At 36.9% G+C, this 16,796-nt stretch overlaps 1 protein-coding gene across 3 annotated transcripts in view; it reads right to left on the bottom strand.

Moving 5' to 3' along the window:
- The window catches only part of MAP4K3 (mitogen-activated protein kinase kinase kinase kinase 3), a gene marked incomplete at its 3' end in the record, with an annotated part of 191,680 nt that overhangs the window by 52,337 nt on the left and 122,547 nt on the right, over window positions 1-16,796 (bottom strand). For all 3 annotated transcript variants that reach the window (XM_079721504.1, XM_079721506.1, XM_079721505.1), the window contains exons 9-13: window positions 6,319-6,450; window positions 6,062-6,124; window positions 5,895-5,976; window positions 5,683-5,793; window positions 836-914 (exon numbers count right to left, since the gene is read on the bottom strand). In XM_079721504.1, the coding sequence (XP_079577630.1) occupies window positions 836-914; window positions 5,683-5,793; window positions 5,895-5,976; window positions 6,062-6,124; window positions 6,319-6,450 (467 nt within the window). The remainder of the gene's footprint in view (window positions 1-835; window positions 915-5,682; window positions 5,794-5,894; window positions 5,977-6,061; window positions 6,125-6,318; window positions 6,451-16,796) is intronic.

Genomic DNA, 16,796 nt, shown 5'->3' with positions numbered 1-16,796 from the left:
TTTCAAGAATTTCCTTCTTTTAAGAGCATTTCCAGGTAGCACCAGCACCAAACTCTGCCAAGAACTTAACACACAGTGTACGGTCCAGCCAAAATTCCAAAGGAAGGTTCACAAAGGACTTGCAGTGTGAAAGCCACACAGGCGTGCTGACGTGGTTTCTGAAGTGGAGCCGTGTCTGCGAAAGATTGCTGGGCTGGAAGCCGAGAGATCTAGGGCTTGCTGTTAACCAGGTGTACGACTCCATCCCACAGCAGATCTATTCATCTCTGCATTTCTTTTTTGTTTTCTATTAAATGGTGATAGTGCCTGTCCCTACTTACCTTACTTAGCTTTTACATGTGCAGACCTCTCCCTCTCCTGGCTCTCCTGGACCATCAGCTTCTATCTAACCTGGGAGCTTGTTAGAAGTAAAGAACCTCCTGGCTCTCCTGGACCATCAGCTTCTATCTAACCTGGGAGCTTGTTAGAAGTAAAGAACCTCAGGTCTCACCCCAGATCTACTGAATCAGAAACCGCATTTTAGCAAGCTCTCTAGGCAAGTTCTATCCACATGGAAGTTTAGGGAGCACTGCCTTGATTACTTCTATCCTGCCTATTCTAGGAATTTTATTCCTCTTCCCAAACAACATAAATATACGCCCCCAGACACCACCAGAAAGTCCTCAGGAGTAAGGAAAATGAAATTCTTACTGCCCTAATTAAACTCTACCTTTCAAAGCATCTAATAAGAAAAACTACTTGGAAGAAAATGAAGCAAAAATAATGGCAACTAAATTAAAACTTGAAATCTTAATTTTTATTGTTAAATTATAAACTGTGTACAGGATACACTTACAGTTTATCTCCGAGCGTGTTTTTTCTTCTCTCACGTTTCTACTTGTTGAGTGAATTCTATGTGGGACAGCAACAAGAGGCTAGGAAAGAACAAAATCAATGACAAGCCACAGTCTGGTCCACAGAATTACCCAAATATGAAAGAAATACTTCTCTTTATATAAAAATGGGAACAAAATACAACTTTGTTAATATTTGTTTAAAAAATGGCAACCAGAAACTGAAAGCTTCTTACTCCTCAAACTGGGAGCTTAAGATTAGGGATATACATTATCCACAGCAGGTTCCCAATAAATGTTCTATGAGTTGAATATAAATAAATATTCAAAATTGAATATTTCAACAACACAATAGCTGTTCAAAAGCTGCAGCTAGGGCTTCCCTGGTGGCGCAGTGGTTGAGAGTCCGCCTGCCGATGCAGGGGATGTGAGTTCGTGCCCCAGTCTGGGAAGATCCCACATGCCACGGAGCTGCTGGGCCCGTGAGCCATGGCCGCTGAGCCTGCGCATCCGGAGCCTGTGCCCCACAACGGGAGAGGCCACAACAGTGAGAGGCCCGCATACCGCAAAAAAAAAAAAAATAAATAAAAAAATCTGCAGCTAGCTTTCCCTGTTGCAGAGGAGAAAATTGTAATTGAAAAAAAATCTGCCTCAACTTCTTATATCAAGGATGAGATAAATGAAATGAAATAATGCTAAAGGCATTAATGATTTATGGTTTTCTTACCTAGCAAACACAACATTTTCCCCACCTTAATGCTTTTTCTTGTAGAAGCAGCACTCTGTTTTCTTTCCTTTTATTAAAATCTCTCTATGTGTACTGTCACTTTCAGAGAGAAATATCCTGGGGGGTAGGTGAAGTGGGGATGTGTTCTTCTTACTATTAATTCACGGACATTCCTCCAACCTTATGGAGTAAAAAAGGCCCTATTTGAAAAGCTTCTGCACCTCCATTCTTACACTCTAAGGCTTCACTTTAAGAGGTGATGCCAGCATCTATTTCATGTACCAAATAGGTTTTTTCTCCTGTGTGTGAAACACTATCTTTGAAGTTTTACTACCTTTGAAGGAGATACACTCTTACACATATCTTTTGGAAAATGTAATTCATAAACATTTGAGCTCAAATTAAGACTCTATAAGGCAAATCAAAAACAGGACCCAAGTTAACTATTCTCAGTGTAGGCACTTCTCAGGAAATAAAAATATATGAATCTAAGACCCAAATATTAAAACACCAATGTAGTAAAACAGTCGCAAAAATAATTTTAAAAATTAAGTATTTAAACTTTACATGTACACAGTGATTTGTAGTTTACAAAGTGCTTTCATATACCTTAGCTCATTCTGTCCTCAAAATAAACTTGTGAAACAAGTATTAATCTTCATTTTATAGATGAGGACATTCAGCTAGTTAGCCGCAGAACAAGAAAAACCCTGGACTTTTGATCACAATATGTGGAGCAAAAACAAACAAGTAAAAATAGGTATCATGTTAGATTAGTCACACACACTGCTGTTATCAGTGAACTTGGATGAAATCTATGCTTTCTACGAGAACAGTTTTACTTTCCCAGCTTCAACGGTGCAATTATAAAATTATTAAATCTTATAATGCTGTACCTAGTACATGGGTTAACATACAGGAGAAGAAAATGCTATTAATCACCATTACTTCAATGTGTAGTACTTCTAAAATAGAAACTACATGGGAGCGCTACATGAAAAGTCAACTTTCTTCCACTGTGAATAATGTATACTAAACTAAAACAACTAAAGACTAAAGTAGAACTAGTACACGTGCTAAATATTTTCAAGAGAATTCAATTTCCACACAGTATTATATAGTAGCACAGCAAGTACTGAAATGCTAGTTAGACACATTCAAATTCTGAGTGACAATACAGTACTTAGCAATTATAATTACAAATCATTTGCAAATAATAAGACTTAGATACTACATATTATGTATAACATATATTGTAGTATTATATATGTATAAATTACTATAGATTTCTCTGGGGAAAGTATGATCTTAAATTATGGTGGGAAGAAAAGTTACCCTCCTCCCTAACCAACAATTATAATACTAATAACATAGTCTTGATAAGGAGAAATTTCTTTCTCTGCTATATGAGAAAATTTCAGAAGAATCTTTATTCCACAGGTTGCTTCTATATTTGGTTTATTATTTCTCCTCTTTAAACACATCTTAAAGGACTTTATAATTCAGCACAACAAGTAAACAGGATGAAGTAAGGGACAACAATGCAGCATCTAGTGCACTGAAAGAGTACAGGCAGTCCTCGTCCTGTAGTCTTGATATGCACAAATTTCAGTTACTACAATAGAGTTAAATTACACTAGTCCTCTATAACATGGTTCAAATTTCAGTCACCAGTTTATTAATTGTATAATATGATATAACATTAATTGTATATTATTCAGTATATTAATCTTATCAACATTCAGGATATTAATTATAATTGCATAAAACACAAACTTCACTGCCTGCTTGTCAGTCCACAGATCACTATGTGAAAAACAGATGCACATCATGATCCGTAACTAATCACGTCACTACTTTCAAAGTCTGTCTGTGACTGGTCACTGAGCATCTGTTATTCAGTTCATGCACAGACAGCAAAGTGTGTAGTTGTGTTGCCTCCTTGTCTCTCAGTGATAATATACTCATGTGACATTTTTACAAAAGTTGGTAGCTGAAAGAAGAAATTAGCCAACAAAGATAAAACTGCTGCAAAGAAACAGAAAGTGATAACTCTGGATAATGTTGGAAATGAAGTTTGAATCAAACATAAATGAAGTTACAGGAGAAAATAGCTGACTGTGAGAATGCTGACACTGCCACTGTTCAAGAGACTGTGGACACAATAGCCAGGGTAACTTAGTGAAGGTGAACCTGATATAAGTGAAGAAAGAAGTTCTGATAAAAAGGATGAAGGTGCCCCAAAAGAAGGGGCGCTAGCAAAAAATTTCACATCACAGGAATACTGAGGTTATTTCATGCATTGAAAGTTCAAACAATAAAATACTGGAAGCTGATCTGAACTTAGAAAGGAATCTGACATTCACCAAAGCATAAAGAAGATAGTTGTTCTGTGTCATAAAGTTATATGACAAGAAGAAGGCAAACACTATGCAATCTACTCAATAAACAGACTACTTGATAATGAAACAATCCATGGAAGTGTTTTTTTTTTTAAACAAAGAAAAGAAACACAATTCTCACAGGTTCTAATACTTTACAATGTACTAAATAAATTATTAGTTTTAGTATTTTTTTCATTCCCCCATACATTTAAAACTGACAATAAGAGAGTTTTCAATCTTCTAACAAAAATTTTTTAAGGTCACAAAACAATTATAATTTTTCTCCTTGAGTATTAAGATCATTTTGCAGGGGACGTCCCTGGTGGTGCAGTGGTTGAGAGTCCGCCTGCCAATGCAGGGGACATGGGTTCGAGCCCTGGTCTTGGAAGATCCCACATGCTGAGGAGCAACTAAGCCCATGTGCCACAGCTACTGAGCCTGCGCTCTAGAGCCCGCGAGCCACAACTATTGAGACCACATGCCACAACTACTGAAGCCCTCATGCCTAGAGCCCATGCTCCACCACAAGAGAAGCCACTGCAATAAGAAGCCCGCGCACCGTAAAGAAGAGTAGTCCCTGCTCACCGCAACTAGAGAAAGCCCTGCTCAGCAACAAAGACCCAATGCAGCCATAAATAAATAAATAAATAAATTTACATGCAAAAAAATGCTGTTGGATCCTTTAAAAAAAAAAAAGATCGCTTTGCAGGATTTCACCTTACTTGGTCATTTGTACAGTCCTTTACTACCATGCAAATGAAGGAACACCTGTATATTAAATTACAGAAGAATTTATAAAGCAAAACAACAAAACCCAATTTCTCCCTAGTATAAAGTCAATAATACTTTACAGTTCTTAAGTTTTTTGTTTTCAAATGCTTTTCCAGACCTTTAAACAAAGGGATAGTAGCTTATTTATAGTTGTATAAAGACGACAAGCTAGAACAATGATGAATTGATAGAAAGGTTCTCTCTTACCTAAGACAATCTGAGACCACCTTTCTGACCACTGAGAGCTATCGTTCCTTCAGTATCATCAATGGAATTTACCCCATTTTAAGTACCTTCCAAAAGCCAGTCAAGTTCAAGGCTATCCAGCTCAGTTACAGACCCAATAACAGAATTCTGACATGTCACATATACTGAGTTTATCTTAGGTGCCACAATTATTAGCTGAGTTAGGAATGTTACATATGCCAGCCGAAGTGAAGCCTCCATTCATACCAACGCTCCCATGATACTAGGGTTATTTAATTCTCTAACTACACTGGCTCATTTTTAAACACGTCTACAGCAATTAGGGTAACAGTCACTAACAAAGTCAATCCTATACTTTCTACTAACCACTAATAACTCATGAAGTATTGTACAAGGATTCTTTTTGAGAAGAAAATGGAATAGAAATTTTATGTATATTCTAACATCTTGTGTAGGTGCTTCCCATTTGCATTCTCTTTTACAATGGATTATTTGCAACTTCATCTAAAATGACTACTTTAAAAAAAGTACAGTAATTTCAAGAAGTAGATTAGATGATTCTGCCTTTGCCATTTTCAGAAAACAGTCTCTATAAGTAGTCAATAGGAAAAATCCAGCTCATGACTTCCAAAGTCAAGGAGTTAATTCTTCCCTCAAGAGTTGATTTAAACTAGATCCAGAACTTAAAAGAACTGATTTTTCAGAGGTACATACATATATACATATATGTTATATACTACTTGGTAAAAACAGTTCCTACCTCAGGATCATCATCATCAAAATCATGGTAAGTGGAATGATCTGGATTATTCACTTTATCCAACAGTTCGATTGCCAAAGACCGTGTCAAAGGCTGTGTGACAAACGGGTGCTATAAAAATAACATAACACAGTACAGAACACTTATTAGAAGTCTGTTTGAATGACATTTTATCTTTTGAAAAAAGACATATTTCAGGGCAAAAATAATACCTGTAGTAGCTTTTCAGCAGTAGGTCTTTTTTTTGGATTTTTGGTAAGTGCCATTTTCACAAAATGATGAAAACTATTTGACCTAAGAAATTTTGAAAATCAGATTTTAAAATTTCAATTATTTTTTTGCTCATGACTATAAAAGTAAATAACACAAAAATACTTACCACTTCATTTTATCCTTTAGTTTAGGAGGCTGAAAATTGCTTTTTGTCATTAGAAATAATGCTCTGAAAAATCAACAACCATTACACAGCATTTTAAGAGTGCATATTTTAATATATAATATTAATTCTATTACTATAATTCCCAAATAAGGTAAAGCAAGACTAAGAATATTACTTGTTCATGACATAATAAATAATACTGGGGGGGGAGGGGACCTTAATTTAAGCACAGGATTCTTTAACTATGACACACTGACCTCATTGGGTGTAAGTCAAACATAGGAGGCTGCAGCTCAGCAAGTTCTATGGCAGTGATCCCCACTGCCCAGAGATCACAAAGCTGATTGTACCCCCCTTTCCTCTCAACGGCTGCGACTTCTGGAGCCATCCTGAAGGAAATAGTCCAGAAAAGAAAAATCTGTTTATTGCATTTTCCTTCTTATTCCCATCAGAAGCACACCATCACTATGTACGCTGAGGCCTATTTAGGCCTTGACATCTGAAAAATAAGTATGTAGTACTTAAAAGGCTCATATTTCCCAAGATCTCGACATCTCATAAGACTCTCCATCCCAAGCCCCTACTGATTTCTCCTTTGTTACTTTGTTAAGCTATTTACTATTAAAGGTTTATAAAAATTTACAACTATAACAGAGCGACATGTACCAATTTGTCCACATCCCAATCTCTCTTCCTCTGTACATGCAAAATTCTATAGAGACATAACATGTAATAAATAACTTATCATTTTTAGCTCTTCCTTCTTACGTCAATAAACTGCAATCTGGCCTCCGACTGTTTTCACTTGACCAATACTATTTATTGGGGCACCAAGAATCTTCATTTAGTACTTAACTCACATTTACTATAAACTTAATTGGTTGGTGAAAAGTTATAAAAATGAGTGTCTGCTTTTAAAAAAATATATTTATTCAGATGAAAGTTACCTGAATTCAGTATTTTTCATTTCTTTCAACTTTACTGTAGTCTCATTCTAATTATACCTCTATAAATTTGTATTTTATTAAATAATTATGTTGATTTTCAAATATAAAAAATTTCAAATTCTAAGCAGTAGTTTTGAAAAGAACTACTTGAGATAAACATTTGAACTCTTACATATCAAAAGTGTGAGTTAAACAGGCAGCCTTACAAGTATGTTTGTTTTCCTGGTATGATTTCAGGAAAGTCAAATATGTCAGTAAGTTAACCAAAAAAAAAAATCCCTCTAACTTTCTAAATGCTTGGTCTTAAAATGTTTTTAATCTTTATTGATAGCTAGATTCCAGCCAGCTGTGAAGATGCCCCAGTAGAGGATGGAAGTACACACTGGTGACATATTCTTAACTAGCTGGCCACAGCAGCTGATGTTCTCCCTTCCTCTACGAAAATATGAGTGAAAGATTCCACCCAGTGCACTTGTACTCCTGCCAGTTAAGTTGCATGCTTACCGCAATCAACTGACTCATCTCTGAACCTGTTTATTTGTTATATTTGTTATTATATGTACATAATCTAATTAAATATTATAAAAACTAATTTATTGTGAAGGAAGAAAGAGTAAGCTGTTATGAAAATTAAAGTGTATGCTTTAGAAAAACTTGTTAAAGACAAGTTTCTAAAGACAAAAAAACCAAAAAATCTGGCAAATGAGGTTAAGAAAATGATAGCTGTAAAAGATTAGGAAGGCTACAGACTGCATAATTCCATCTGTATGACACTGGGGGAAAAGGCATAACTGTAGAGACAGAAATCAGATCAGGTGTTGCCAGAGGCTAGAGACGGGCCAAAAGAATTTATGAGAAGGGCACACAAAAGGAAACTTTCCTGGGTGATGGGAACCTATGCTTTACACGGATTGCGGTGGCATTTTTCACTACCACAGAGTGTCTCAAAGTTCATAGAACTGTACACCTAATAAGTCTAAATTTATACCTCAATAAACCTGACTGGAAAAGTCACATGCTTTGTATGTGACTGCATTTTAGAGAAACACAAACCAGGAAATGTGGATGATTTACATCTAACTAGTTATCCATGCAAAGAAAAGGCCTTGGTCCTATATCAAATGATTGGCAAAAAAAAAAAAAAAAAAAAAAGTACACTCACATGCCCTTAAATTGAAATAAAATGTTTAAGGTACATGTGTAGTGTATTAATTTTGAGATTTGCCAATTCCACAGACTTTTTTGATTAACTGAATAACTGCCAACCTTACTCACAATGAATGAGAGATTCCATTCTATCCTACATCCCTAGAGTTTAGGTGGGAAAGACATGATACTAGAGAGAGTTGAAGAGTCGGAGTGTTCCAAAACATTATTTTGCCTAATTCACAATTTCACATGCTCCCAAGATATGACCTACTCTATCATTAGAAGAATGACATTAGTTTTTAATCTCTGAAGCTTCAGTTGGAGATCAGTTATCATCATATCAAACATTTACTAAGCATGTGTAGAGAACCAGGCTAGACCCTGGAGATTCAATGAGAGTTCCTCCAGATGTTTAAAATCAAACTGAGGAGACAGAGTACCTAAAAATAATAACCGATAGCTCTTTAAGCTCTTATTCCTCTCAGAAATCAACCCCAAACAATAAGAACAAAAAAGAGAAATATAAACATATCATCTTTGAAAAATCCAGAAGACATATTTGGACTGGAAATGAAATAATAGTAAATGATGTGGCAAATAGGAGGAAGGACAAACCTAAGTGTGTGTAGAGGACAAGACCAACCAGCAAGCCAAGAGCCCCAGAAATATTTAAAATTTAATGTACATCAGTTACTACTTTACTGATGACTAGGTTCCAACTAGCTGGTTCTTAGCCCCTAAGAATCCCAGAGAGGCTGACGAATTAGGGTTACAAACTTACAAAAGCAGAGTTAAGACTGAGGTTGAAAACAGGTATATTTGCAAATGTCAAGTCTAAATAATGAATAGTTAGTCCACCAGATTCCTCTTCCCATCTATTAAGACCCAGCAATGACTCCTTCCCCATTCCTACTGGATAAAGACCAACAGAAGCTGGACGAGGGGCTTCAGACTCACACATATCAGGAACAAAGGAGAGCAGGGGCTGGGAGCAGTAGAAGTCTGTGTATAACAATGAGTTTCTCAGCTTCCTTCACCTACTCATTTCTGGGACACTAAAAACTGTGTTTACATGCCACATCCCATGCACACACGGCTACGAATCAGCTTTAAGTGCCTTGCTCTTCAATGTAAACCAGAAGAGAAGGGTTACTAGACATTTGAGGGAAGCCTCCATCATGAGAGCATGAGTCTCAAAAGCTTTGGAAATCTTATAGAAAGAAGAACAAAAATGATTTTTGAAAAGTGACAGAAAATTAATGGATTAATCCAAGTGGTCCAAGATATAACTAATGAGTTCCAGAAAGAGAGAGCAGGAAAAAGTAAAGCAAAGAAATTATTAGAGAAGTAATGTAAGAATACTTCCCAGAACTAAAAGACATGAATCCTGATTGAAAAGCACAAATGCCAAGTACAATGAATAAAAGTAAAAATGACAAAAGAACAAACAAAAAAATTCTGAGTACACCACCATGGAATACCAAACCATCAAAAAGATTCTAGTAGGGAGGGGTTACATTCAAATATAATGTGTTGACAGTTTCAGCCATATTTGGAGCCCATCAGCTGCCCAGCCCCCCGCCTCTCCACCAGTGTGTGACGCATTCTTTCCACATCTACCTACATGAAAGCGTCCCTCTGTGATGAGGACGGGGTGGTGGTCCACACATAGTCCAGTGCCAAGAGGGAAAAGTAAGGTGATGTGAGCGGAGCCCTCTTGGCTGTGTGGCTGACAGGGTCTTGCTGCTCAGGCTGGGTGTCAAGCCTAAGCATCTGCAGTGGGAGAGCCAAGTTCAGGACACTGGACCACCAGAGACCTCCCGGTCCCACGTAATATCAATCAGCAAGAGTTCTCAGAGATCTCTGTTTCAATGCTAAGACCCAGCTCCACTCAACGACCTGCAAGCTCCAGTGCTGGACACCCTATGCCAAACAACTAGCAAGACAGGAACACAACCCCACCTACTAGCAGAAAGGCTGCCTAAAATCATAATAAGTTCACAGACACCACAAAACACACCACCGGATGTGGTCCTACCCACCAGAAAGACAAGATCCAGCCCCACCCACCAGTACACAGGCACCAGTCCCCTCCACCAGGAAGCCTACACAACCCACTGAACCAACCTCACCCACTGGGGGCAGACACCAAAAACAAGAGAAACTATGAACCTGCAGCCTGCAAAAATGAGAACCCAAACACAGTAAGTTAAGCAAAATGAGAAGACAGAGAAACACACAGCAGATGAAGGAGCAAGGTAAGAACCCACCAGACCAAACAAATGAAGAGGAAATAGGCAGTCTACCTGAAAAAGAATTCAGAGTAATGATAGTAAAGATGATCCAAAATCTTGGAAACAGAATGGAGAAAATACAAGAAATGTTTAACAAGGACCTAGAAGAACTAAAGAGCAAACAAACAGTGATGAACAACACAATAAATGAGATTAAAATTCTCTAGAAGGAATCAATAGCAGAATAACTGAGGCAGAAAAACGGATAAGGGACCTGGAAGATAAAATATGGAAATAACTACCACAGAGCAGAATAAAGAAAAAAGAATGAAAAGAATTGAAGACAGTCTCAGAGACCTCTGGGCCAACATTAAATGCACCAACATTCGAATTATAGGGGTCCCAGAAGAAGAGGAAAAGAAAGGGACTGAGAAAGTATTTGAAGAGATTATAGTTGAAAACTCCCCTAATATGGGAAAGGAAATAATCAAGTCCAGGAAGCACAGAGAGTCCATTACAGGATAAATCCATGGAGAAACATGGCAAGGCATATATTAATCAAACTATCAAAAATTAAATACAAAGAAAAAATATTAAAAGCAGCAAGGGAAAAGCAACAAATAACATACAAGGGAATCCCCATAAGATTAACAGCTGATCTTTCAGCAGAAACTCTGCAAGCCAGAAGGGAGTGGCAGGACATATTTAAAGTGATGAAAGGGAAAAACCTACAACCAAGATTATTCTTCCAAGCAAGGATCTCATTCAGATTCAAAGGAGAAATTAAAACCTTTACAAACAAGCAAAAGTTAAGAGAATTCAGCACCACCAAACCAGCTTTACAACAAATGCTAAAGGAACTTCTCTAGGGAGGAAACACAAGAGAAGGAAAAGACCAACAAAAACAACCCCAAACAATTAAGAAAATGGTAACAGGAACATATATATCGATAATTTCCTTAAATGCAAATGGATTAAATGCTCCAACAAAAAGACACAGACTGGCTGAATGGATACAAAAACAAGACCCATATATATGCTGTCTACAAGAGACTCATCTCAGACCTAGGGACACATACAGACTGAAAGTGAGGGGATGGAAAAAAATATTCCATGCAAATGGAAATCAAAAGAAAGCTGGAGTATCAGTTCTCATATCAGACAAAATAGACTTTAAAATAAAGACTATTACAAGAGACAAAGAAGGACACTCCATAATGATCAAGGGATCAATCCAAGAAGAAGATATAACAATTGTAAATATTTATGCACCCAACAGAGGAGCACCTCAATACATAAGGAAAATGTTAAAAGTCAGAAAAGGGGAAATTGACAGTAATACAATTATAGTAGGGGACTTTAACACCCCACTTTCACCATGGACAGAGCATCCAAAATGAAAATAAATAAGGAAAACAAGCTTTAAATGACACATTAAACAAGATAGACTTAATTGATATTTATAGGACTATCCATCCAAAAACAACAGAATATACTTTCTTCTCAAGTGCTCATGGAACATTCTGCAGGATAGATCATATCTTGGGTCACAAATCAAGCCTTGGTAAATTTAAGAAAATTGAAATGGTATCAAGTATCTTTTCCAACCACAACGCTATGAGACTAGACAGAAATAACAGGGAAAAAACTGTAAAAAATACAAAAACATGGAGACTAAACAATATGCTACTAAATAACCAAGAGATCACTGAAGAAAACAAAGAGGGAATCAAAAAATACCTAGAAACAAATGACAATGAAAACACAACAACCCAAAACTTATGGAATGCAGCAAAAGCAGTTCTAAGAGGGAAATTTATAGCAATACAATCCTACCTCAAGAAACAAGAAAAATCTCAAATAAACAACCTAATCTTACACCTAAAGCAACTAGAGAAAGAAGAACAAAAAAACTCCAAAGTTAGCAGAAGGAAAGAAATCATAAAGACCAGAAATAAATGAAAAAGAAATGAAGGAAACGATAGCAAAGATCAATAAAAACAAAAGCTGGTTTTTGAGAAGATAAACAAAATTGATAAACCATTAGCCAGACTCATCAACAAAAAAAGGGAGAAGACTGAAATCAATAGAATTACAAATGAAATGGAGAAGTAACAACTGACACTGCAGAAATACAAAAGATCATGAGAGATTACTACAAGCAACTATATGCCAATAAAATGGACAACCTGGAAGAAATGGACAAATCCTTAGAAACTCACATCCTTCTGAGACTGAACCAGGAAGAGATAGAAAATATCAACAGACCAATCACAAGCACTGAAATTGAAACTGTGATTAAAAATCTTCCAACAAACAAAAGCCCAGGACCAGAACCCTTCACAGGCAAATTCTATCAAACATTTACAGAAGAGTAACACCCATCCTTCTCAAACTCTTCCAAATATAGCAGAGGGAGGAACACTCCCTAACTCTTCTATGAGGCCACCATCACCCTGATACCAAAAGCAGACAAGATGCCACAAATAAAGAAAACTACAGGCCAATATCACTGATAAACGCAGATGCAAAAATCCTCAACAAAATACTAGCAAACAGAATCCAACAGCACATTAAAAGGATCATACACCATGATCAAGTGGGGTTTATCCTAGGAATGCAAGGATTCTTCAACATACACAAATCAATCAATGTGATACACCATATTAACAAACTGAAGGATAAAAACCATATGATCATCTCAATAGATGCAGAAAAAGCTTTTGACAAAATTCAACACCCATTTATGATAAAAACTCTCCAGAAAGTAGACACAGAGGGAACTTACCTTATCATAATAAAGGCCATATATGACAAACCCACAGCCAACATCATTCTCAATGCTGAAAAACTGAAACCATTTCCACGAAGATCAGGAAGAAGACAAGGTTGCCCACTCTCACCACTATTATTCAACATAGTTTTGGAAGTTTTAGCCACAGCAATCAGAGAAGAAAAAGAAATAAAAGGAATCCAAATCAGAAAAGAAGAAGTAAAACGGTCACTTTGCAGATGACATGATACTATACATAGAGAATCCTAAAGATGCTACCAGAAAACTACCAGATAGCGTCCATGAATTTGGTAAAGTAGCAGGACACACAATTAATACACAGAAATCTTTTGCATTTCTATATACTAATGATGAAAAATCTGAAAGAGAAATTAAGGAAACATTCTCATTTACCATTGCAACAAAAAGAATCAAATACCTAGGAATAAACCTACCTAAGGAGACAAAAGACCTGTATGCAGAAAGCTATAAGACAATGATGAAAGAAATTAAAGATGATAAAAACAGATGGAGAGATATACCATGTTCTTGGATTGTAAGAATCAACATTGTGAAAATGACTATACTATTCAAAGCAATCTACAGATTCAAATCAATCCTTATCAAACTGCTAATGGCATTTTTCACAGAACTAGAACAAAAAAATTTCACAATTTGTATGGACACACAAAAGACCCCGAATAGCCAGAGCAATCCTGAGAAAGAAAAATGGAGCTGGAGGAATCAGGCTCCCTAACTTCAGACTATATACTACAAAGCTACAGTAATCAAGACAGTATGGTACTGGCACAAAAACAGAAATATAGACCAATGGAACAGGATAGAAAGCCCAGAGATAAACCCATGCACCTACGGTCAACTAATCTATGACACAGGAGGCAAGGGTATACAATGGAGAAAAGACAGCCACTTCAATAAGTGTTGCTGGGAAAACTGGACAGCTACATGTAAAAGAATGAAATTAGAACACTCCCTAACACCGTACACAAAAATAAACTCAAAATGGATGAAAGAACTAAATGTAAGACCGGACACTATAAAACTCTTAAGAGGAAGACATAGGCAGAACACTCCATGACATAAATCACAGCAAGATCCTTTCTGACCCACCTCTTAGAGAAATGGAAATAAAAATAAACAAACAGAACCTAATGAAACTTAAAAGCTTTTGCATAGCAAAGGAAACCATAAAAAAGACGAGAAGACAACCTGCAGAATGGGAGAAAATATTTGCAAATGAAGCAACTGACAAAGGATTAATCTCCAAAATATACAAGCAGCTCATGAAGCTCAATGTCAAAAAACAAACAACCCAATCCAAAAATGGGCAGAAGACCTAAACAGACATTTCTCCAAAGAAGACATACAGATTGCCAACAAACATATGAAAGGATGCTCAACGTCAGTAATCATGAGAAATGGAAATCAAAACTACAATGAGGTATCACCTCACACCTGTCAGAATGGCCATCATGAAAAAATCTACGAACAATAAATGCTGGAGAGGGTGTGGAGAAAAGGGAACCCTCTTGCACTGTTGGTGGGAATGTAAATTGATACAGCCACTGATATGGAGAACAGTATGGAGGTTCCTTAAAAAACTACAAATAGAACTACCATACGACCCAGCAATCCCACTACTGGGCATATACCCTGAGAAAACCATAACTCAAAAAGAGACATGTATCACAATGTTCACTGCAACACTATTTACAATAGCCAGGACATGGAAGCAATCTAAGTGTCCATCGACAGATGAATGGATAAAGAAGATGTGACACATATATACAATGGAATATTACTCAGCCATAAAAAGAAACAAAACTGAACTATTTGTAGTGAGGTGGATGGACCTACAGTCTGTTCTACAGAGTGAAGTAAGTCAGAAAGAGAAAAACAAATACTGTACGCTAACACATATACATGGAATCTAAAAAAACAAAATGGTTCTGATGAACCTAGGGGCAGGATAGGAATAAAGACGCAGACGTAGAGAATGGACTTGAGGAAACGGGGAGGGGGAAGGGTAGCTGGGACGAAGTGAGAGAGTACCACTGACATGTGTACACTACCAAATGTAAAATAGACAGCTAGTGGGAAGCAGCTGCATAGCACAGGGAGATCAGCTTGGTGCTTTGTGACCACCTAGAGGGGTGGGAGGGAGATGCAAGAGGGAGGGGATATGGGGATACATGTATATGTATAGCTGATTCACTTTGTTATACAGCAGAAACTAACAGAACACTGTAAAGCGATTATACTCCAATAAAGATGTTAGAAATAAAAATCATGTGTCATAATGGCATCAGTTTCCATCAACATCAGAGAAAAGACACTAGAGCAATGCTTCAAAAATTCCAACCTAGAATGCCATATTCATCCAAATTATCAGTCGTGTGTGTGTGAGGCTAGACATGCAGAGTCTCAAAAATTTTTATCCCTCAAATTTCTCAGGAAGTTATCAAAACGTGAGAGAGGGAGAAATTTATGAAGAAGGAAGAAGACTTGGATTCCAGGAAATGAATTCCCAAGGCGAAGCTATGGAAAAAACCTAGAAAATAAACATTTCAGATTGGAATAGGATGGAGGAGGACCCCAGGAAGACTTAACTTTAATAAAAACAAAACAAAACAAATTAAAACAAAGCAAAAAAAATCTCCCAAAATCAGGACTATTTATGGCTTGGAAAATTACATAGAGGCATCTTTCAGATTGCAGAATATGGGGAGGTATGGAAGTCTTGGCCAGGGATAAAAAATACAAACTAAGCAAATAAAAAATGAAGAAATTATTAGACATAAGAAAAAATTTTAAAGACAGTAAGTGTAATAGTAGTATAATAAGTGACTCAGCAAGTACAATGAAAGGATAAGAAGACTGAATGATGAATGAAGAGAACTATTAATAAAATCTTCACCTATTGTAACACAAAGCCTATAAATAATAATGCTACAGATGGCAGAAGACACAACTAGAAGAATTTATCAGTCTCTTTAGCACTATTTGACTTTTAAAGTATGTACCTGTTTGATAAAAAGGCAAATATTAAAAATGGTATACATCATATCTTAAATATGAAAAGAAGTCATCCAGATTAGTGCTATCCCACTGCTGAGGAGGCAGATCAGGAGGGCATTGGGGGAGGAATGGTAGCACTTAAGCTGAAGAATATTAAGATTTCCAGAGTGCCGTTACTTCAAGGGAATCATGTGAGCAAAAAAGCTCTATACCTATCCACCACTATATGCACAATGACTAACAGTATATCTGGCACATAGTAAGTGGTAAAAACATTTATTGAACAAATAAATGAATGAATAAGATAGTTTGTATAGAATGATCAAAGAACACCCAGAAGACAAATATGGCTAGAGAGGAAGGTCTGTGGAGGCAACTAGTAGAACTTAAAGTTAATGAGGCAGGGACTTGCCTGGTGGTGCAGTGGTTAAGAATCCATCTGCCAATGCAGGGGACACGGGTTTGATCCCTAGTCTGAGAGGATCCCACATGACGCAAAGCAACTAAGCCCGCGCGCCACAACTACTGAAGCCCGTGCCTAGAGCCTGTGCTCTGCAACAAGAGAAGCCACCGCAATGAGAAGCCCATGGACC

This window comes from Hyperoodon ampullatus (genome assembly GCF_949752795.1).
Source record: "Hyperoodon ampullatus genome assembly, chromosome: 15".
Taxonomy (NCBI): domain Eukaryota; kingdom Metazoa; phylum Chordata; class Mammalia; order Artiodactyla; family Ziphiidae; genus Hyperoodon; species Hyperoodon ampullatus.
The sequence above is the reverse complement of the archived record's forward strand: the minus strand, read 5'-3'. Positions and strand labels throughout refer to the sequence as shown.